Source organism: Micrasema longulum, unplaced genomic scaffold, assembly GCF_059751315.1.
Source record: "Micrasema longulum isolate JH-2025_06_02 unplaced genomic scaffold, ASM5975131v1 h1tg000244l, whole genome shotgun sequence".
Taxonomy (NCBI): Eukaryota; Metazoa; Arthropoda; class Insecta; order Trichoptera; family Brachycentridae; genus Micrasema; species Micrasema longulum.
The window spans coordinates 650,996-675,530 of NW_028277449.1; the positions used below are offsets into that span (position 1 = coordinate 650,996).

At 33.2% G+C, this 24,535-nt stretch overlaps 1 protein-coding gene across 1 annotated transcript; it reads right to left on the bottom strand.

Moving 5' to 3' along the window:
• Positions 1 to 8,503: 8,503 nt before the first annotated feature.
• On the bottom strand, positions 8,504 to 22,748 carry LOC148283367 (lysosomal acid glucosylceramidase-like). The gene is made up of 8 exons (XM_088223632.1): positions 22,742 to 22,748; positions 22,087 to 22,216; positions 18,564 to 18,720; positions 15,987 to 16,147; positions 15,040 to 15,163; positions 10,086 to 10,230; positions 9,696 to 9,775; positions 8,504 to 8,785 (listed from the first exon to the last, which is right to left on the bottom strand). Exons 1-8 carry the CDS (start codon positions 22,746 to 22,748, stop codon positions 8,504 to 8,506), a joined length of 1,086 nt encoding a protein of 361 aa, XP_088079758.1.
• Positions 22,749 to 24,535: the final 1,787 nt, after the last annotated feature.

Consider the following 24,535-nt stretch of genomic DNA (forward strand, 5'->3'; position numbering starts at 1 on the left):
GACTATTCAAATTTCAAAGCGTAATATTGTTTTTTATAGCTCGCCTATAGTTTAGACGTTAAAAGCTATTATTCTGAACGAGGTCTGATTTTTTGGATCTAGGAGAGTTGAAACAAGCTGTTTTAACTCTTCTCTTTGATTAATTTTATTACTTTAATGTTTTGTGGCGTGAATTTGGACACCGAATTGTTAATTGTTCTTGTTTTAGAATGCCCAATCAATACGTACGAAATACTTTTTTACTATAATTTATGATTACTGCAAGATAAAGCCTAACCAACATATTTTTATTGATAAACATACCAACTGTTGATTACAGCAGTGACATTTGTTTCACACGTATTTTTCTAAATATTTTTTCTTATTTTCTAAAAATAGTATTGTCTTTATTTAAAAAATAATTATAATCCCTAAATACCAAACTGTTTTAACTTACCTCGGTACTAGGAAAGTTGTAACTCAGGGCTTTTTTTTAGTTTATGCCGATTTTCTCATTGAACCCGATTTTTTTTCCTGTTATTTTTTTTGGATTATATAGTATATAAAATTGGCAACGTTAAGATATAAAACTCATTGAGGTAAACTTCATTACTATTAAGTAAAAAAGTACCTAATAATCTTTTTTATTTTTTTTTATTAATAAATTTAATAAAAAGTACATGTTTTTGTAAAATTCTAAACATATCTACTTTTACACATCTAGTAAATTTTATCACTGTAACTCACCAAAAAAAGAGACTAACTCTTGTGCTTGGAGAGTGACTTACACTGTTTTAGTTGTTTATTTAAGGAGTTTATATAATTTAAAATGCGATTACATGAGAAAGAAAAAAAAAACATATGATATATAAAGAAAAAACATAAAACAATAATACATTCATACTAATTAAAATTTAATGTTGTTTTTACACTTCGTCAAAAAATTTCTTAAGATTAACTGTAAATTTATTTATTGATTATTTTAAATAATTTTTAGTTCATTGGCAAGATTATTATAATTTTTTACACCTTTGCAGACAAACCTATTTTGACCATGACTTGTATGGAATTTTGGAATTTTAATATTATGTTGGTATCTGAGTGACATATTCATCTCAAATACAAACAATACAATAATCTTTTACGCAATATTTTCTTATCTCGTTCTTTACAATAAAAAATATTGTACCTGTCTATTAATTATAGGAGCAAAAATTCATAAACATTTATTGTATACCCACGAACAGGCCATGCCTCTGTGGGATTTTTTAAATATTATTTTTACTGTTAATATGTATTTCATTGCTATGTCATTATCCTTTATTTTTAGTATACTCTGTTTTACCTCTTATGTATATTGTAAAAAAACAAAAAAAAATACATAACTATTAAAAAATGTATATTTTAGACTGAGATATACTAGGTAATATAAAAACTGTTTCAACCCAGCTCCGTCTCTCCTACTAAATGTTTGCCAATTTCATTTCTTTGGTGGAGTGACAAGTTTGTGCTGTTTATTTTATTCACTTTCAAGTAAGGTATACATGACTTCTCTGACCAAACGATGTTGTCATTTTAGGTGCCATATATAATATAAAGGATTTTGGAAAAATAAACAACATAGAAAAAACAAAATAGCTAACTCGTAGAGCGGTGTACCGCACGGCTCAAAAATAGTTCCACTATAACTTTTCTCCACAAAGCTTTTCTCTAACCACCTTGATGAATTGCTCGATGCTAACTTTTGGGTAAAACTTTACTAATATGTATACGAGTGATGATTTTGCACTTTTTACTTAGAAGTTGGCAAAATTCGTTTTGTGTTGAATTTCACCATTTTCCATAGTTTGATAATGGATCACCCGTTTTCAATCCGTATGTTTTGTGAATCGAAATTAACTTATAAACAACATTAAGAGGATATGCAGTGTCCAAACAAAATATGAATAGGTATTTGAACATAGTTTTTCTGTCGCACTCCAAATGCAGATTGCAGATGCCTCCCACGTCGGACTGATTATGCCCAACTAAAATCGACAAAATCAGAATCAAAACTGAACAGGCGCCGTGGCGCAGTTGGTTAGACGGCTAACTGTGAAACTGGCGTCGCGGGTTCGATTCCCGCCAGTTGCAAGAAAAAGATTCAAGATTTTTTTCTCAATTGGTCTGGGTGTTGTAGTGTATTTTTCGTTACCTCCTTCCATATCCCCTCTATCCCACCTGCTGACAAGCTTCAAAATAGAGGCTTAGGGGTTATTCCTTAAACAAAAAAAAAAAATATTTTTAGATAGAATATCAGAATAAAATTTTCTGTGTCGGTAACTTTTATGTTTTTCAAAATTATTTATCATACAGTAGAACTCTAATTATCCGAATCAATTAGGAACGGACCCAAATCGGATAGTCGAAAATTCGGATATTTTGACTTTTTCACACGTAAAGCCGCCGCGTAATGTTGCCAGATCGCAAAAAAATATAATCATAACACAAATGTAAGATAATTATATTTTAAAAAAAGCAATTTAATTAATTTCTCTAAAATTTTATTTTACACGCGGAAACATTGATTGACGCAACAAAGTAAATAAGTAAATGGTCATTTAATAATAGTTATTTAATTAATGAACTCTTAACTTATACAACAGAGATGAAGAACATTTAAGAGAAGGTAATATAGAAGTCTAGGCATCTACAGGGCTTATGACTTGGCTTATAAATTGAATGACCTGTCAATGGCTGGTTTAAGTGGCCACTTTACACACTGTGTAACATTTACCATTCTGCCCATTTATGAACATCTATATTCCTTCAATTCTTTCATCTGTTGATGTTACCTTCTATGTTACCTTCTATATTACCTTATCTTAAATGTTCTTCAACTCTGTTGTAATGATTTAATATAAAAAGCTCCCCAGGGAGTTGAACCCAGTCCTTGTCTACAAAAATTTGGACAAACTCAAAATATTGTTGATAAATCCACCTGGTCCATGAAGAAGTATAGAAATTGAAAAAAAATATTTTCAGGCGTTGCCTAGTATGTAGGTGAAATAATTCAATTAGATGAATCTCACCCGCATAAATAAAGGTTTCAGCTCTTTAACTTCACAAACATCAACAGATGAAAGAAATGAAGGAATATAGATGTTCAAATATGGGCAGAATGGTGAATGTTACACAGTGTGTAAAGTGCCCACTTAAACCAGCCATTGATAGGTCATACGCCCTATAGATGCCTAGACTTCTATATTATCTTCTCTTAAATGTTCTTCATCTTTGTTGTAATGTGTTAATATAAACACCTCCCCAGGGAGTTGAACCCAGTCCTTGTCTACAAAAATTTGGACAAACTAAAAATAGTGTTATCATTAACTGACTTCGATATCAAAACTACATCAGCCCAGATGATGGACGCTGTGACGCTGTCCAAAACGTTGGCAAGAAAAAGTTTCAATAAACGGCACAATAACCCAGATAAACATCACAAGAACAAGATCACCCAAAGAATCGCTAAAATTATATTAAAAAAGCGTAGAACTTACCGTTTAAATTAAGTGTATAAAGAATTCGATATTCCCTGATGATGACATCTTTACAAACAAACTTTCGGTGAAAAATAACTTAACTAATTTTAAAAATTTTAGGAACCCCTAGATTTAAAAATAATTTAACTTTACACCGATGCAATACAGCTGCAAATTTAAATTATTATTTATATGTTGGTAAAAAAAACTTTAATAATCTTGCAGAAATCTTTAATCATAAGTAAATATTAAAACATTTCAATCTAAATATATTAAAAAAACACGTTAGACCCGCCCCCATCCTGAACTATGTACAGTAAAAATTGTGCATCTTTTAGAATATAATATTACATATTATTGTTATTTTATTAATAAATTTCATAAAAGGTACTTACATGTTTTTTTAAAATTCTATACATATCTACTTTTACACATCTAGTAAATGTTATCACTGTAACTCTTCAAAAAAGAGACTTCAAAGAAGAGAAAATGATTTAAAAGGGCGTTTTTACACTAGAATATTTTATAGTCCCAAGACTGGTACCTGAGGCGTAAGACTGATCACCTTGCCTTGTGTAACAAAAAAATGATCGAGATGCGCTGCGATTGGTGTACCAATGCAGTGCCCTAAGCACTATTCGGTGCGGAAAGGGAATGATGATGATGATGATATCATAGTTCCCGTAGCACTGAACTTCCTCATTGCATTCCTAATCAATTTAGTACATTATTAATATTTTCTCAGGTTAAGAAATAACATGCATAACATACTATGAGTGCCATCTATCCAGTATTTCTAAAAGCTTTACTTTTTTATCATAGACTCAAACCGAAAATTTTGTAGTACAGTTACATTAATTTATTGAAACCTTCCATGTTTCAGATAATTATTTTGACAATACGAGTTCGCAATGAGAGAGTTTGGTGTTTAGTTTTAAAAAAATATTTGGTTATCGACAATTGTCTATAAAACTACTCTAAAGCTATAGAAGGGCCAATTTAAAAGGTCACATTTGACATTTGTCGGTTTTAGTTTCATAGTGAGGTGACCTGCTTAAAAACATTGATTAAAGTAAATGAATCGATTCGGACTTCAAACATAATATTTGTGAATTGAATTCAGTTACTATGAAAAAGTACTTATGGGTACTGTAATTTTATTTTTAAAATCATAAGTCGAATTCCTGTCCCATTGTTATTTTCTATCGTAAATTTAAGGAACTAAATAAGATAAGTTCATAATTTAACAAAATTATCAACATTCGATTTTTCTGGGTAACATCCCTAGTGACGTTATTTTTTATACTTCTTCTTTTACCAGGTAGTAAATTCAACAATGTTTGAGTATGTCTAAATGCTTGTAGACTGGCTGGATTTCCTCCCTAGAGAGTTATTCATATTTAAATTTATTTCAACAGTGGATGTTGTTCAAACATTGTTGAATTTACTACCTGGTAAAAGAAGAAGTCTAAAAATTGGAAAATTGTTTTCAGACGTTACCTAGTAGATGGTTTGGTTCAGCCGGATGAATCTCACCCACGTAATAAAGGTTTCTTTTATTTTTTTATTTTATTTATTGGGGATATCAACAGTAATACATTTAACAAAAATACAACAAATAAAATATACAGAGAATAAAACCAATGACAGATATCCACAGAAATACATTAAATACACGTACAATACATACTATATAGTGTGTTTGTGTGAGTGTAAGTGAGTGAGAGGGTGGGTGAGTGGGTGTTATATTGGAATGAGGGTGGACATGTGTGTAAATATTGCACAAGTGTCAAGTGTCGAAAATATAAATATATTTAAAATATTAAGAATTAAAGATAAAATATAATAAAATAAAATAAAATAAGATAAGATAAAATAAGACTTTATTATTGAAACTAAGTATAAGACAAAAAAGTATGTTTTAAGACGCGCATTTTGAATGTTATTTTTTTACAATCAAATGGATCAATAAGGGGAAAGTTCAAATTATATTCACTAACAAAACGTATAAGTAGAGAGTTCTGGGCATAGTTCGTACGAACTGCTGGCAGATGAAATAGACAGCTCTTTTACTTCACAAAAGTCAACAGATGGAAGAGTTGAGGAAAGGTGGATGTCCAAACATGGGCAAAATGGTGAATGTTACACAGTATGAAAAGTGGCCACTTAAACCAGCCAATGACAGGTCATCAGCCCTGTAAATACCTAGACTTCCATATTCCCTTCTCAAAAATGTTTCCCCTCTATGTTGAGATCAATTTAAATATAAATAACTCCCAAGGTAGGAGATCCAGCCAGTCTGCAAGCATTTGGACATACTCAAACACTACTGATTTTTGTTTGATGGAGGTTGTCGATAGGGTCTTCCGAAAGCGTCCGGTGATGCCATTATGCTCCGGGAGCTGATGTGGAAAAAAAAAGATTTTGTTTTAACTAAAATGTTTTTATTGGTAACATTGGTAAATATTTTATTTTAAGCTTGTCACTAAATATATCACCAATATATCAACGTGTTGAAAGATTTGGCTAAAATCTTTATGGTCATTCGTCCTTTTCCTGTTTCTTGCACGGTTAGGCTAACATCGAATGTATTCCTGAAAAAAGAAAGCATTCTATTTTTTAGAGAAACGGCAGTCACAAAATCCATTTTTATTTAAGCCAGTAAAAAAATATTACGAATGCGAGTGAATCAAGCCAGATAGGCAAATATTTGTTATAAAACTTCGACTACAAGTCTTTTTTATTTTTTATTCATAAATTTCATAAAAAGTTCAAGTTTTTGTAAAATTCTAAACATAACTACTTTTACACATCTAGTAAATTTTATCACTGTAACTCTCCAAAAAAAGAGACCAACTCTTGTGCTTGGAGAGTGACTTACACTGTTTTAGTTGTTTATTTATACGAGTTTATATAATTTTAATACGAGTACATGAAAAGAAAAATAAAAACATAGGATATATAAAGAATAAAAATAAAACAATAATACATTCATACTAATTAAAATTTAATGTTGTTTTTACCCGAGTTCAAAAAATTTCTTTAGATTAACTTTAAATTTATCTATTGATATATTATTTTTAATAGTTTTTAGTTCATTAGGGAGATTATAATAATTTTCTACACCTTTGAAGACAAAGCTATTTTGACCATGACTTGTATGGAATTTAGGATTTTGATATTATGTTGGTATCTGAGTGACTTATTCATTTAAAATTCTTTTATTTTTTCTTTTTTATACATCTGTATAATAAAATTTATTTTATGAAGAGTGTCTACTGGATGAACCTTAAATATTTTTAATAGACTTTCCGTATTGAATGTTGAGGGTTTTTGTAAAATTACTTTAATAATTAATTTTTGTACTATTTTAAGAGGGTTTAATATATTGGCATATGCACCACCCCATCCTACAATACCATATTGTAACAAAGATGGTACAATTGAGTAATAAGCTATTTTTAAATGTATGCTTTTTAAAACATTCTTTAATCTAATAAATATGTAAATACATTATCTAATTCGTTTAACTAGTTAACTGATATGGTCTTTCCATTTTAAGTTTTGGTCTATGTATACACCAAGATATTTAATTTTGTCTGTTGTATCAAGTACTGAACATGTGAGATCGCAGTTAGTTTTGTTACAAATGCTTTGGTGAATAATTATTTTTTCTACTGAATCTAAGTTTGGTTTGTTAATAAAAATGGGATGATTTTTGTCTTTTCCGTATTTAAAGATAACATATTTTTGTCAAATCATAATTTCAATTTATTTATAACATCATTAGCTACTAAATTTACTGAGTTCCAGTTAACTCCCTCAACTAAAACAACCGTATCATCGGCATATTATATTATTTTTGAGTTTAAATCTTCACAAACTATGTCATAGAGAATAAATAAAAGCGGACCTATCACCGTATCCTGGGGTATTCCAAAATCGCAACTGCCAATACGCAAATTTTATTTTTACCATTTGTGGTCGTTGGAATAGATAACTTGTTAGCCATTCATTGGTTTTCCCACCCATTCCCACTAGTCTATATGAATTTATTATGTTTTTTACGATTATTTTAGTTTATTTCGCTTATTTTGTTTTACGATGATGATAATTAGGTTAATTAGATTAATTAAGTTTTTATTTTATTATAATGTTTAATAATTAATGGCATGTTTCATTATACTTTTTGTAAAATGTTTCCCTCGGCACGGGACACTTCTGTGAGGGAACATTAACAAATAACATAAGAAAAAACATTTATGGAGAAAAAAAAATCCAAATTAAAACTGAAGGACATAATACGTCTTAAACAATTTTCAATATTATTAAAAGAGCACACGTTTATAATGAAACTCGTTTGATATGCCCAAAAATCGGGATAAAACAATGGTAATGTCAAATAAAAAAAGATTTTCAAATTAATAAACACTATCAATGTGTTGATAATGTACAAATGTTTTTATAAAGGCTGGTTTTTCTCCCTAAAGAGTTTTAATAACCTAATTTAAAGATCTAAATTTGTTGCAGCATTTTTGAAAAGTGGACATTGAAGTCTAGGCATTTAATATCTCCCATTTAATATCTCCTTAGGAAGGACATCCAGCATGTCTACAAACATTTGGAGATACTCGAAACATTGTTGATTAAACTAACTGGTATAACAAATACAAATTAATTTTCAGGCGTTGCCTGGTAGGTGAAATGGTTCGGCCGGATGAATCTCACCCACATGGTTTTATCTCTTTTACTTGAGGAAGAAGTTGTCAAATAAAAATCTAATACACATAATAAAAATTATAAATCTACTTTTTAATATTGGTCATACAGTTGCACATTATAATATATATTACACTCTAGTTGATCATACAGTGTACACTTATTATGTGCTTACATACAGAACTGCACATAACCTGCATAATATAGGCTGCGGATTCACGGTGCAAAATCATTACTTGATTTTTTTGTAAATTATTATACGGTCAATATATTTTTTTAAGTACTCACGGATTGAAGAAGACGATTGTTACTCCATTATCTGGTCTCAAAAAAGCCACATTTTCTATAGAACTGATTAGATTATTCACGTCAATCCTTATTGAACCCCTGGGTATGAATTTGCTGAAGTGACCAAGAGCGTAGAATGTCGGCTGCTTTAAGAACTCGTCATCACTTGCCATAACTATGATCCCTGCATCCACATGGTTTCCAAACCAGTTGGGTCCTCCTGTTGGATTCAAAGCCATGTTCCACTCCACCCAACCTTCTAACCAGTGGTTTAGATTCTGAAAACGACATATATATATATATATATATATATATATATAAATCTATGTATATTACTAATCATATTTTGGCAACTTATCTGAAAAACTGAATACACAGAATGTTAACAAATTGCTGTATACCATTAAAGTTTACAGAATGAAACCTAAAAACTTTTTTTTTTAAATTCTTTAATTCCGGTGGTTACGCCACATTACTCTACATGTGTATACCACATTGACTAGGCTGAGGCGTTCAAATTTATTTGCTACCTACTGGGCTCTGGTTAAAATGTTGTACCGTAAGTACTAATATTGTCTTGACCCCATAATAACAACTGAGCTGATGAACGTGAGTGCATGTGCTTTTGATATTCTCAGCACGATCGCGAATAAGTTATTTTTGTGATCAATAACTCATTAAATCTCTTGTGTCGTGTAATCGCATTTAATTTTCATAAAAACAAGTTAAGTGCCCCTCCTTGCTGACGACAGGATCTGATTGGATCCTGACTGCCGTGACAGAAGTTCCAAACAATAAGGTGCTAGAACCCCGGTACAAGGTAGGTAATTGTATTCATTGTATTAGGGTTCGGTGGCAAAGTAGATAACGCATTCCTCGGACCAAACCATTTCAAGCGTTCATCTGCCAACAGGCAAGTGGCGCGATCACCCGGAGTTCTGAAAGCTATCTTCAATAAATAATCAAAATAGTAGTGTTGATCAGGTTTTACGAACATTTATTTATGTTACGCAAAAAAAATATTTGAAAAGCATTCTAACGATCGTTTTGACTGTCGCAAAACGAAGACAAAACAGTTTTATCATTTTGCCTCTGTTCGTCTTCAGATCCATTCAAATGATTTTTTCCGAAAATTTGTGAAAACTCAATGCTATGGTATCAATAACTCTATTATAATTTTGATTTTACCTGTAAAATACCAGAAATATAGCTCTCTCCTCTTTTCCATGATCCTAATTGAACTCTTTCAAATTCCCACGGCAACGCACCTGAAATAACAAAGTTTTAAAAATACGTACGAAATCGGAGCTCACGGAAGTGAAAAATATAATCATTGAAGCTAAATCAATTATATAAGCTGTAATAGTTGTTATGGTCGTGATGAGGTGTGTCTGGCTGGAAAAAATACACGAAAAGCCAAACTGCGTAACATTAGCGCCAACACCAATGAGTCCTATTCTATTGAATAAGAGTAAGATAATACTCAATAATATATAGATAATAGATATACAATACACAATATAAACATTGCATCATCTCTTGAATAAATAACAAAAATGTTTATTAAACTCAGCATACCAACGCAGGCTTCATTTCCAATCATAAACAGTTTAGGGAAATCCTTGTGAGTATCATCTAGGGCTTCTGGCCCTACAATAAAGTCGACATACCAATGCAAACCAACTCCATCGATATACTTTAAGGCTGTTGGGTTCTTGGCAAGCTGGAAACAATGTTAATAGCATGGATAATAGTCATCAAGAGTGGAAATTACATACATTATGTGAGAATATAATAAGTTTAAAATGTATCGCTATCGTTGAACTAACATCGACTCCATGTTCTATTGAAGACATTCAGTATGCTGATCTTAAGCCAGGGAAATCGATGGAAAAAACTAGCAGGGGTCCATCAGATAAGTCCGGTAGGTTTGTATGACTGAGACCTGAAAGGCCGATTAGGTGAGGCTTGACTGACTTTTTTGTCATGTTGTCTTTTTCTATTCTGCATGTATTTGAACAATTCTCAGCAAAGATTTTTCATTCATTGATTACTCCTATACTGATAATATTCCGTTCTCAAATAGGTTGTTAATGTTTTTGATTATATATTGGGGTTTAAAATTGAGTAGATGAACTTTATTACCTTTCGCATCCACCAAGGAAAGCTCGATCTTAAATCATCTAGACCCATAATCAATAGATTGGAAAATTCCGGGTTTCCCCTGAGCGTAGGACCCAAATTTTCACCTATCCATTTTGCCTAAAAAAAGCAAGATGGAATTTTATTATTTTGTTTTTTTAGAAATCCCACAGTCCATTTTTACACACTTTGGCAGGTAAATAATATTGCAAGGAAATAATACCAAGTTCACAAAAAAGTAACTAAAAAACTAGTCTTCGTGAAAAGTAAGAGAAATATACCAACTGTAAAAGAGATGGGATATGAACGGGGATGCATGTAAAAAGGATGCGGATAAGGAAGATGATATCCAAAAATATGCATATTTTAATATCTTTCAGGTAGTGTAGGGCGGGGCTGCGCAGAAAAAGAATTGAACATTGCCAAACACCCAAAAAAATTGGGGTAACACTGGATAGGACGCTTTCCTATACGCAGCATGGCACCAATACTCAACAGAAAGTCTCCGCCAGAAACAACATATTTCGAAAGTTTACCAGGTCATCATGGAGAGCATCTCAAGTCAATCATCAAATGGTTTAGAGAACAAGTGAGTTTTAAGTTTTTAAGAGACTTTCCATGCCATAGGGCCTGCGACCGCAAATGCGCGTTCACTGAACTTAGTTTGCTGTTTGCGTAGAGGTTTAATAACATTTTCTCTCGCCGTATACGTAGCTGATCTAAGCGTAAGACGCCTGCCAGCTAGTTCATCTGGAATGCATAGTTCTCTTAGATATTCCGGAGCAGAGCTGTGCAGTTATTTATACATAAGCCAACAGAGTTTGTATTCCACCCTCTGTGGAAAACATAGCCAGTGTAATAAGTGATATGACTGAACTTAGAGATTCCGAAAACAAGTTTTGCTGGAGCATTTAATAGACTGTATGCGAGTCATTGTGTTCATTGGTAGACCTGCATAGATACCATTACAATAATCGACTCTAGACACTACAAACACATTTATTAATTGACGGGCGGCATCAACCGGTAAATTTTTGCGTTTACGTTTATTTGTCTCAGCTGGTAGAAGTTAAAACTAATCGTTGTACTCATTTGAGCGTCAAGAGAAAAGTCAGAATCAGTTGTAAACTTAAACCAAAAAAGTCCAGATCTTGTCTTGAGTTAACAATACGACAAAGGCGGGTCATTGGAGAATTTAGGCCATAGTTTGTTCTATGCTGATATAATAAATCTATGCAATATCTCGCAGCAATCTCCTGTAATGGTATAGTTCCTTACAAAAAATTCAAATTTGGTAGACTTCTCCTGAAAATGGCTTTCATTTTGGAGAACTTAAGATGTTCATCTAGGATACTTAACACTTTTTGGGTCACAAAAGAGGAATTTCTCTGAGCAAAAGTCGTGAGCAGATAAAAAAAATAAAACTTTGATAGGAATTACTCCACCCAACATCAGGAGAAATGCAAAAGCGGACACCGAGAAACACAAACAGATCCATGACCCTAGACCCGTCTTCGCGACCATCGAATGACTCCTCCGAGGCTTAGATCGAGAAGAGTTTTCTTCAAAGTCACATCTGACTTGGAAACCTCTGCAGAAAAACGCAGACAGGATATGCGGAAAGAGGAACTTGGCGATAGACTCTAGACAATGCCATCCGAAAGAACAAACACTACTCACAGTTTGGACTTCTTTACGTGTAAAGTTCTCAACAGACGAAGGGTAGGAGTGACTGGTTGCAAATAAAACCAAGAGAGGTGGAGTTTTCTAGAGGGAGATGACTCAAGCTACAATTATGGAGAAGTGCACGATGCTCCTCATCAGCTGCGGAGTCCACAAATGCGGTTTACTTGTGAAGACGATGATTTGAGGATAGTCACTGACAAGGCGATATCTGTCGCTGCACATTGGAGTGGAAAAGTCTGAAGTCCGGGCCCGATAAGTAAGTACTAAGAAAAAAAGGAAAAAAAGAAAAAAAAAATACATCGCGCGATCGTTAGTTGCCGCACGGCTAACAATTAAGGTTCACGGACGCTTTTTTTATTTTGAGACTAAAAAGTAAAAAATGCTTTTGTTATATATCCTGGACTCGTACAAAAACAGCCACCTACGATCACATAAGTGTTGATATTTTACATATTGATTGTATTTTTTATAATAACCATTTGATCCCAAATCTTGCCGTTTTTTTTTAACCTAACTTTTGCCACCATAAATCTAGTCGGGGCTTATTGGGCGGGCTTGCTGAACTTAACGATAATCAACTCTGCATTAATCATTTTTTGATCTCAAATTAAGTTATTTTTAGCCAATCAATGGGTTTATGGAAGCCCTTATTGATTGGAATTATTGACAAATAACATATTAAAATAAACTTAACCTAAACAGTCTTAACCTAAACAATTTTTACATTTTTTTTATTAATTGACTTAGTGTTTATTTTGTAGAACTCCATATTATAATTGTAATATTACATATTGAAAGCAAAGCGCGTAAACTAACCATACTAGAGCAAATGGAAATTAATAAATATTTAAACACCCCAAATTTAAAAATAATAACTGAACAAATGAGCCTATTGTCTTCACCACTATTAAACATTTTGAATTAATAACATTATTTCACTTTATGTACGCGTTTGCATGATGCGTCTTTAAAAAGAAAATAATTCATTTTAATAAACGTTTATGTTTACATTCATTATTTATAATATTCAAATCGTGTAATTAATATAAATAATTCAAAAATACATTTTTATTAATGTAGATTTACAAAGGTTTACGAAGTGTGCAATGAGAGTGATTTGCTAATGAATGTGCAAAAGTCGAACGTCATGGTCTTTGAAAGAAATGTAACTATGACTGAATGTAAGATTGTAGTAAATGGAGATAGTTTGAAACAGGTCGAAGAATTTGTATATCTGAGTAGTATGTTTACTAGAGATGGAAATATGGACAAGGATATTGAAAGGAGGGTTAGTGCCGGTAACAGAGTTAATGGTGCCTTAAAGTCTGTCGTAGCAAATAAGTGTCTATCGCAAGAGGCTAAATTAGCAGTTCATAATGGAGTTCTGGTACCAACCCTAATGTATGGAAGCGAAGCATGGAGTTGGAAAAAAAGGGACGAAAGTAGACTGAATGCTGTTGAAATGCGATCCCTCAGGCGAATGTGCGGAAAAACAATGTATGATAGGTGCCCTAATGTCGAAATTAGAGCAGAATGCAAGGCTGAGTTAAGCATTATCGACAAAATTAAGAAAGGTCTTTTGCGATGGTTCGGTCATGTGGAGCGAATGAATGATGAAAGAACGGCTAAAAAGATTTATGATGCGAATGTGTCTGGTTGTAGAAGTCGAGGAAGGCCGAGAAAGACATGGCATGATCAAGTACAACAAATTCTTGAAAGTGGTCATGTGAAAAGTCGGAATAATTGACGTGCGTGCATGAGAAGATGTATAAATGTGAAGGAAGCAAAGGAAGTGTGCCAGGACAGAGTGGTGTGGCGTTCTATCCTCTCTGCGTACCCCTCCGGGGAAATGGCGTGATGGTTAGTTAGTTAGTTAGTTTTAGATTTTCAATAATTTTAAAAACATTTACTCACATACATCATGGAACACTAATTTATAATAATATAAATAGAATTACCAGAGTACGAGTAATTATCTAAAGGTTGATTATTTCACAATACATGTCAACAAATGCTTCCTTTAGTATTTTATAAATATTATAATTTTTTTGAAAACGCATGTATAAGTAGCTGAATTCTCTATTACTAAATAAACATCTGGCTGAATTAAGTACGTTAAATTTATTATTTACTAAGCATTTATTATTATTTCATATTTAATAAGACTTAGTGGGAGTGGAAACGGGAGAGAGGTGTTTATAATTTAATTAGATTCAGTGATTGTTTGAAAGAAGACAACTTGTTATCAAAGAAATTAAGACTGGTTTGTTTGTTGGTAGGCCAAAGAATTATCAGCAGAGAGGAATGAAAACCATAGTTAGTTCTATGGTTATCGGTATGAAAGAGTAAGTTTTGTCTGAGGTTTCTAGTTGGGATATTTAATTTTATTAAGCTCAGTAGTTCAGGCGCATCAAAAAGTGAGTTGAGAATTTTTAATAGGACTAGAGAGAGAGTGTCTTGAAGAGAAGATATATTTAAGGTAGTTTCTAACTCAAAAATGTATCTTTCTTAAAAATCGATGTTGATCTGATATGAAAAATAAACAGGAATACTTACAAATAATTATTATATAACTATCCTTAATTTATTTTTATACTGCTATACGACATTAAATATATCCAGATCTAACCGTTGCTTATTTTCATTGAAACATAATTTCTCGGTTGATTGATATAAATACATTGCCATAAAGAGTTCGACTAACTTGGTTTTCTGGTGTCCAGCCAAGTGTGTTAAAGGAATACACCGCACCAAAAGTATTGCTCGCTTCGTTTCCTGCTGATACCGACCACATGTTTATACCCTCCTTTTTGTATTCCTGTAAAAACCTTTGACAAAAAATATTGTCCATTAATCATCAAAGTAATCTTTTGCATCAATTATGGATCACGTTGAGAAGTTTTCAATTTTAATCATGGCTTTAACAAAGATACAGTAGTTAAAATCTTACATAAAAGTAATAAAGGGTTAAAAGTGAACAAAATGGAAATATTTCACATAAGAAAAGCTGTAAAAAATAATGTTTCTCTGATCAATAATCAACCAAACTTTCAATATAGCCCGTTTTACGATGTTCCATTGTAATGGTCACCCTTTACCTATTAAACTCACTCCCCTCCCTTCATCCTCTTCCTCTTTTTAAATTTTTTTCTCCCATAACATAAAATATTTTCACTAACAGTGCTTGTAAGGAATGCTTATTTAAATGCATGTCGTATTGGCTTTTTTGTTTTTGAGCAACAACTATGGTGAAGGTGTATAGTGGGTTTTGCATGTTGGTTTAATTGGTGTCCTGATGAGGGGACAAGCATATCTCAAAACTGGTAGACATAGAAAGGTCGGTTAGTGGCTATATACAAAGATTTAATAACATTTAGGAAAAAAAAATCTTTCATAAAATTTTGAATTTTTGTCATTGGTGTTTTGGTATAAATTCACTAAATTTTATCATAACTAGTCTCGAAAACGTCGTGAAAGCAATGAAACAGGCCATTGATATTCAAAATAAGTGGATTTAAGTATCACTCGTCTTTTATTTCTATAATAAATCACAATGCACTTCCTCCAAGAATTTTCAAAGACAAACTTGAAATTGTTACTTTTGGTAGATAAAATTGGTATGTAATTTTATCGAAACGAGAAATCGCTTACTTGATATGATAATCTGCCCACGTCTGGTAGTACTTTGGAAGCAAATGAGAAGGTCCAGCGATTTTCCCATCAACCTTCATCCATCCTGGCGGAGACCAAGCACTCGCCATTAGTAAAATCTCTTCAGTTGATGCTAGTTTCGCCTTTTTGATCAGAGGAATCTAAAACAATTTGCTATTGAGTTATAAAAAGAAATTAAATTAATATGGAACAGACAAATTGTTGCTATTGCTCTCCCAGCACTACGAAATCCCAAACTTATGGCAGCTGTGGAACATGATACTGAAGCAACATTGTAATTTATTTCAAAACTGGGCGTGCCACAGCATCAAACATCAAATAATTGGAATCCAAAAATAAAACCTTTTTTCTGCATTCAATTCTACGTTTATTTTTTAAATATATACAGGAGTACCTATACAGTTTGACGCATTTCGTCTTATCGGGACATGATCAAATGAACCATACCTAAAATACTCTCCATTATTTTTTTTATTTGTAAGCAACCGTTATCTAAAATACCTTATACACATTCTATGTGAGTGTGATGCTTCGCATCATAAAAAAAGCCTCATTCTCGGGGGGCCGCTGGTTAAACCTGAGGATGTTAAAAAGCTCGCTTTCTGCCTAATTTAGGAATCTGGGCTTGGAGGGGGAGATTTAGCAAAATGTAAACTCTCGCCTTCCACACATTAGCTAGGCTCTTTCTAGACCTGGGCTTGGAGGGCGAGAACTATTCTTGGAAACTTGTCACAATAGTGGTCTCAGTGACATCAGGAGCTTGCATAGCACTGATCCTTACCTCTAAGAATAAGAATATGTAAAATACATACATTTTTTTTGTATTATTTGTATGGGACACTCATACAAACAGTAAAATAATTATTAACACCGAAGACATAAAACTTCCCTCACTGTGCTAAAAAAATCGATGCTGTGTAGTTAATACACATATTAAAATGAGGGATTTAAAATCTGAAAAATGGAACATTTATAGGGAATTGCTTCATTCAACTTTATTTACAACAAAAGTTAATATTATATTAATAATATTTGAAATATAAAAGATGAAAACATGAAAAAACTATTTGTAGCGGACTTCACGTCAGAGATCTAATTTCATGTCCGCTTCCGATGGGATATGAAATTAAAGGCCATTGGTATTTTCTATAAATGTTCCTTTGCTCTGCCGGTTTCTTACTTGGGGCTGCCCACTTTCGCACCAAATCTACATCCCATTTGGGTGTAAACTGCCAAAAAAACTATCAGCATTAGACGTCCAGGACTAGAGAACCTGATTCATTTAAGTAAGTCAAGCTAGGGCGTGTTTTTAAAAATATTTATGTCTTTCATAATCATCAAAATATTAGATTTATATACAACTCATTTCAAGACAGAACATTTTAACATAGAAGTTTAGGTAGTGCAACACATAACACTGAAATAATATTACAAAAAAAGTATCACAATACATTAATTATAACTAAAAAATACAATTTCAAAATCTTCTCGTACATGTAGAAAAATGTAACGTAGAGGCAAAACAAACAGTTATACGAGGGTCACCCGGAAAATAAGGTTACAAAGGCTTTTGAGACTACGAGAAATTTTTCGTTCCAAAGTTGGCGCACTTGACGTGTAGGAGGAATGCTAGCGGTCCGTTTATTGGGTTGCGCGTGTTTGTCGGCCATTTTGTTTAGTCGCAGTAAATTTTTCCGATGGAGAGCACGTCGCACGCTCCCGCCACCTTCTATCCGTCAAAATCGCGTGGCCACCGCGCGGGAATTTTCGGATCGTTTTACACAGGAAGGAAAAGCTTTTATTGACTCTACCGTGACGGAGAATGAAACGTGGATGTGTCACTACACCCCAGAATCCAAAAAACAATCTCTTCAGTGGCGTCGTTTATCTTCCTCATCCACCAAGAAGTTTAAAACGACCCACTCAGCCAGAAAATATATGACATCAGTTTTCTGGGACTGTAAGGGAGTTTTTTTTTGGTTGATTTTATGCCTAAAAGGACTAAGGCAGAAGCTTACAGAAATACCCTAAAATACTTAAGTATGACGTAAGTGAGTATATTAATACTTTGTACGACTCATTTAAATGAGTCGTACAGAACAGCAGAAAAGAAATGTTGACCCGGAGAGTAAGCCTCCTGCATGATATTAGCAGACCGCTTGACTCTAGCGCAATGGGGTTAAATTATGAAGATAGTAATACACCCCGAATAAGCAGATGAAAACTAATACAGGTATACGAGTATATTAGAAGGAAAAAAAACAATAAATGGACCTTTTGCATTATTCGCGTACGCGACCGATACGGAAAACAGGTCGACACGGCCTCAGACTGAAATAATGACTATATTGATAGTTTGAAGCTGTGTTTGTGTTGAAAAACATTGTCTTGACTGTAAGGCAAGGATGTATGTGAAAATATATGATGAAAATATATGATATTGTTATCTAATTATTGTATAAAATACATGTTTAATTGTTTTGTGAAATCATTTAAATAACTTGATTTAGATTTAGTATCAGACCACGATTGATAATTAATTTTGCGTCAGCTTACCCTGTACTTGAAATCCTCTTCAGCAAGAGAGAAATTTGTGAGTTTAAGATCATTGACTGGAAGCATGTTGTAGGCATATGGATATGTGGAAAAATCAGTTCCTCCTATAGGCAATTTTCCCATATTGTATTCCAGTCCTTTGTCACTGAAGCATGATCTAAATAGAAATATTATTTTTGGTAAAAAAATTGATACATTGAAGAATTTTTTTTGAATGTAAATGTGTACGAGATAAGAGAAATGTTAGATTAAAATTGGATGAAAAAAATAATTCTTCTAATTTACAATTCTCGGCATAATTCTGCTCCGGAATATTTAAGGGAACTATGCATTCCAAATGAACTAACTGACGGGCGTCTTACGCTACGTCTACGGCGAGAGAAAACGTTTTCATACTTCTACGCAAACAGCGCACTAAATTCGCAGGCCCTATGGCATGGAATGGTCTTCTAGCAGAGGTGGGAGGCTGTAAGAGTGAACCGATGTTTCAGAAAAAAAAACTTAAAACCCACTTGTTATCTAAATCATTTGAATAAATGCGTAGCATGTGATAGCAAAATTAATTATTTTAATTAAATTACAAATTTAAAAGCTTCCATTCAATTTATGTATCTATAGACCTACTATGTAAAGCGCTCTTAAGGTATTATATTACAAAAATGGTGCTATATAAATTATCCACAATAACAATAATTGAATTTATGTCGGCAGTTGCGTACTAAACGACGTCTACAGAGTACATAATGGCCAAAATGGAAAACTACTCAAATGTGAGTAGTTAAGTTGGATTCAGTTTGATGCCCGTTTGCGGTTTCTGGACTATTTTAATTTTATGCTGGGAACTTATTTAGCGAAAATGTAATGTTAATTTGGATTATCAATATTATTAACATTTACCACGGTTCTAGTATAAATTTAAAAAAATATGTCGTACGTTTTTTTATACCGCTGTGCTTCAGAGAGTTGAACGAGCCAAAGACAGGTCATAAGCCCTGTAAATACCTTGACTTCCATATTCCCTTCCTAACAATAGTTTTCCTCTATGCCGCAATAAATTTCAATTTTAATAACTCCTTAAGCTGCTAATACAGTCTTGTCTGCAAACATTTGGACACACTCGAAATATTGTTGAAATCTTCGATCGTCAAAAGTATGTGAACTCAGTTCTGAGTTTTTTTACTTAAATTGCTTACCGCAAAAACTATGTTTAGCAGTTGGCGATAGTTTGCATATTTTTAAAAATAATTGCTTCGCATAGCATAAATTAATTTATTATTCATAGTATTCATACATTTTATTCTAAATCCTAGACTACACTGGCTTGGTGAAATTGGTATAATTCGTTGGTCATTATATATTTATAGGTAGAATATTCTGAAGGCTATAAATTAATCTGAATGAAAATTTCTTGGCTTGTTCCCTATGGATCTGGAGGTCCAGCGACGATTAGCAAATTTCCACTAAAAAAAAGGCGTTCTTCTGTTATTGGTGTCTTCCGTCTACTCCCAACTGAAAGAATGTCTCAATCGAATATAAAAAAAGTGACTTTAAATGCTCCTCTTGATGCTTGGTAATCGCGATGGGAATCCCCCCCTTCAGGGAGGGTTATATATTTTGTTTCCTTCAATCCATCAGCGTTTAAAATCTTCTTGATTTATCCTCGATCACTGGAATACGCTTTTTATCAGGTTATCGTAAATTTTATGAAAAATTATTTGTTTTCAATATTGTTTATTCCCCTACGTGCTGCTGCGGATATCCTAATCAGTCTTCTGAACATATCCTGTGGTATTGTCCTTTTCCCCCTTTCGATGATCACTGAATGGAGCTTCTCGCTACTATCCGTGGTCCTGTAATAGGTCCTGTCAGATAAATATATCTTGTGGATTCCAAAGAGAATATTAAGGCTTTTTAAAAGTTTTGTAATCATTTCGGCGAATTGATCATGTCCAATCAATTTAATCCCAGTCGGTGAAAAACTCACTTCCCTCTTTTCTCAATCCAATGAAGTGCAAATAATGTACGTCTGGATTACTTACTTTCAGCACAAAGGTGCTAAGGGTATTTATTTATTTAACTTTTTGTACATAATGTTATTTGTACATTGGCGGGCTTATTGCTAAATGGCAATTTCTTCCAACCAACCAATAAAATAAAAATTATTTTTTTTATAATTCAAGTTACAGAACATATTCAATAGAAAAAAAAAAAAGATTAAAAAGTTAAAAATATATGAAAATAGAAATAAACGTATTTGTTTATAAATTACCTTAAATCAAAACTATTACTCAATGGGGAAAAGGAAAAAAGCGGAAAGAAAAAAAAGGAAAGGAGGAGAGATTAAGGAAGAGAAAGGAGATGTTTCTTCAGACGTGATTTAAACAGAGATAATGTAGTAACATCTTTGATGGTGGATGGGAGATGATTCCACAGTCGAGCCGCATGGACACTAAATGAGTTAGAGAAGAAAATGGAATTGTGTATGGGTATTAAGAGAGTGCCTTGAGAATGAGAACGAAGAGGTAAACCATGAACTGATAAGCGTTGAAATTTTGGGTACCAGATTACAGAGAGCTAGTTCGGGCAGCTTTTCTCGTTCGGCAACGAGCAAATTCCGTGTATTTGGGCACTGCCAATGAGACTTATGTCCTTAGATGCGGTGTGCGGTATTTGGTGGGCAAGCTGTATAAAATTTTTCAATATATTTTTTTATTTGCTAAGTTTGACTAAATGTTACATTATTTTTTACAGGTATCTGTAATTATTTTTTATTTTTTTTGGAATAACCCGCTAAACCTCTCTTTTGAGGCTTGTCAGCAGGTGGGATAAAGGGGATATGGAAGGAGGTAATGGAAAATACACTACAACACCCAGATTAATTGAGAAAAATATCATTCGTGGATTTTTTTTTATCAGCTGGCGAGAATCGAACCCGTGACGCCAGTTTCACAGTTGGCCGTCTAACCAACTGCGCCACGGCGTCTGCCATGTGTGTGTATACTGTGTATGTATGCATATTATTGCATATGCATGTATGCATGGACTTGCGGGAAGCCCCGTCGGACGGCTGAACATATCCTATGGCATTGCACGATTTTAGATACTGAGAGAGAAAACATGCTGAACGGCTTGACAGAGGTGACGAGGCCGATGTGGAATCCAAGCTTATTGGCTAATCCAACTAACGTTAAAGCATTTTTTTCATTTTGTGAGCGAATGGGTGGAAAAATGGGAGAAACTGGGTAAAGGCCTACCATGAGTACTAAATCAGTTTAAGATAAAGGAACACATACTTGGGTACTAGCATCGGTTGTCACCGGAGTTTGCTGTGTCCGTTATTTAATTGCTTTATTCCTCACAAAGTAAAACCGTCAAAAACTCATGTAAGTAGAGTGAATAAACATGGATGATAATAGCGGGGATAAAAATTAGCTGAAACGTTTGAAAGAGGCATTTATCCTACACTGAAAAGAACAAAGCTGAAGAAAAAGAAGAAGAAAATTCAATTAATAAGTTTGCATACTTAATAAAATTATCTCTTGCCCCTTGGCTCAAGGAAAAATAATTTATTGCTGCAGAATCAGTAATACTTCCTCCGAATCCTCGTATAGATTGATATGTTTTATTTCTGTTGATTTCCAGAACGATAGTTTCTGAAATAAAAATTTAAAAATATTAGAGATAAATTAAAAGTTATCACCATTCAGAATAAGGTAGTTCAGTGTTTTTTTTGTTTTTTTTTTTACATGTTTTAAACTAAGCTTGATTTTTTAAAAAATTGAATGTATCGTTTTATCAGCGTTATGATTTTTTTAAGTTTTCCACTTGAGGATATTAGGAGCAAACTTAGAAATCTCCATTGAAGGAGTTACTGAGATTTTTACGAAAAACTTTTTGAAAACGAAAAAATCATGGGATTTCTAATGCTTCACCAATTCAATGGATAATGCTTAATTTGCGGTGTCAAGTAGAACCTATAATTGAAATCTGTTTTTGCAAGATTTAAAGATAGTTTTGAATAACGCTATTCCTTAGAAGGGTAGGTTTATAGGCATAGTTTATTTTGGCATCAATAACAAATTTTCCGTATTTGGTGGAAATTTCCAAATTTGCATCTGTTTCCCTCATTTCTGAAATCACTTCACGTGTGACGTTAATAATAAAAACACAATACATACTTGTCATATCCTTTACCCCACTAAGAAGATTGTCGATAAATCTTGAAAATGGAGAGGATTTTAAAAGACTTATGGAACCTCCAGTCTTTTGGAAGCGCAAACCGTCCTGTAAAAAATATTTTCTTGATAACATGGTTCATATTTTTTTTTGTACATAAAGACAAAATAGTAGGCTAAACCACTAACAGACCAATAAATGTTGGCTTTATTGTCGCTGTAGACATGCTAAAGGTAACTTATTTAGATTGACGTATAGAGAACCAACTTTCCACGAGACAAGGGAGTCACTTTTGAGATCTCATCACAATAGGTAGTCTAATAGACACAGACCACAGAACTGTGGTTGTATTGTCGCTCTAGACATGCTATAGGTAACTTATTTGGATTCACGTATAGAGAACAAACTTTCCACGAGACAAGGAAGTCACTTTCGAGATCTCATCACAATAGGCAGACTTACAGACACAGACCACAGAACTGTGGTTATATTGTCGCTCTAGACATGCTATAGGTCACTTACTTGGGTTGACGTGTAGAGAACAAAGTTTTCGGAGACAAGGAAGTCACTTTCGAGATCTCATCACAATAGGCAGACTTACAGACACAGACCACAGAACTGTGATTATATTGTCGCTCTAGACATGTTATAGGTAATTACTTGGATTGACGTGTAGAGAAAAAACTTTCCCGGAGACAAGGGAGTCACTTTTGAGATCTCATCATAATAGATAGAATTACAGACACAGACCACAGAATTGTGGTTATATTTTCGCTCTAGACATGCTATAGGTCACTTACTTGGGTTGACGTGTAGAGAACAAACTTTCCCGGAGACAAAGGTGTCACTTTTGAGATTTCATCACAATAGGTAGAATTACAGACACAGACCACAGAACTATGGTTATATTTTCGCTGTATACATGGTAGGTCTTGTGCTTAAAAAAATGTAGCCCTTTTTAAATTATTGATTATTTTACAATCTGTTTTTTTCAAATATATGTTATTTTATTTTGTAACTATATTTTTGAAGGCTGATTTAATTATCAAACTGTTATGAATAACTAATTTGTACATAAACTATTATAACTGCCATAAAGTTTTATGACAGTTTATAATACAATAAATCTATTAAAGATTTTTTTGTTACAACAGCCTTCCTAATAAAAACATTTTCTAGGCTGGTATTTGAATATTTTTTTAGGAAGTTTAAATTAAGTTGTATAGTTATTTTTTCATGTGTCCGAATGGATGGCGAATACAGTTCTGTGGGTGAAATAGAACCCGAACTTTGGACGAGTGATTACTATTCGAAAAAACTCTGCCTTGTAGTGTAGTGGTTGGCCCGTTCGTTTGCCATGCTTGCAGTTTTGGGTTAGGCTACTGGTCGACATGAAATGTATTTGTTTATTAGGTGGTTTTTACTGAAATATCTCATAGTCCCGGGACTGAAATCTGAAGCGTAAATCTTATCACCTTACCTTCTTGTAATAGATGATCAAAAAAGGCTGCATTTAATTTTACGTAATTAACTACTAAATATTATAATCAATGTGTTATCATTACTGGGACAGGTAAAATTCAATATTCCGACTCGTAGGTTGAGAAAAAATGAAGTACTGTTCATCGATCAGCCTAGATCAAACTATGGCCGTAATTCTTCAATGATCCGTCTTTGTCGTATTGTTAACTCAAGACAAGATCTGGGCTTTCTTGGTTTAAGTTTACAACGATTTTAACGAGCATTAACTAAATAGTCCACATCTTGTCTCGATATCCCTTATGTTTGTCAATGGT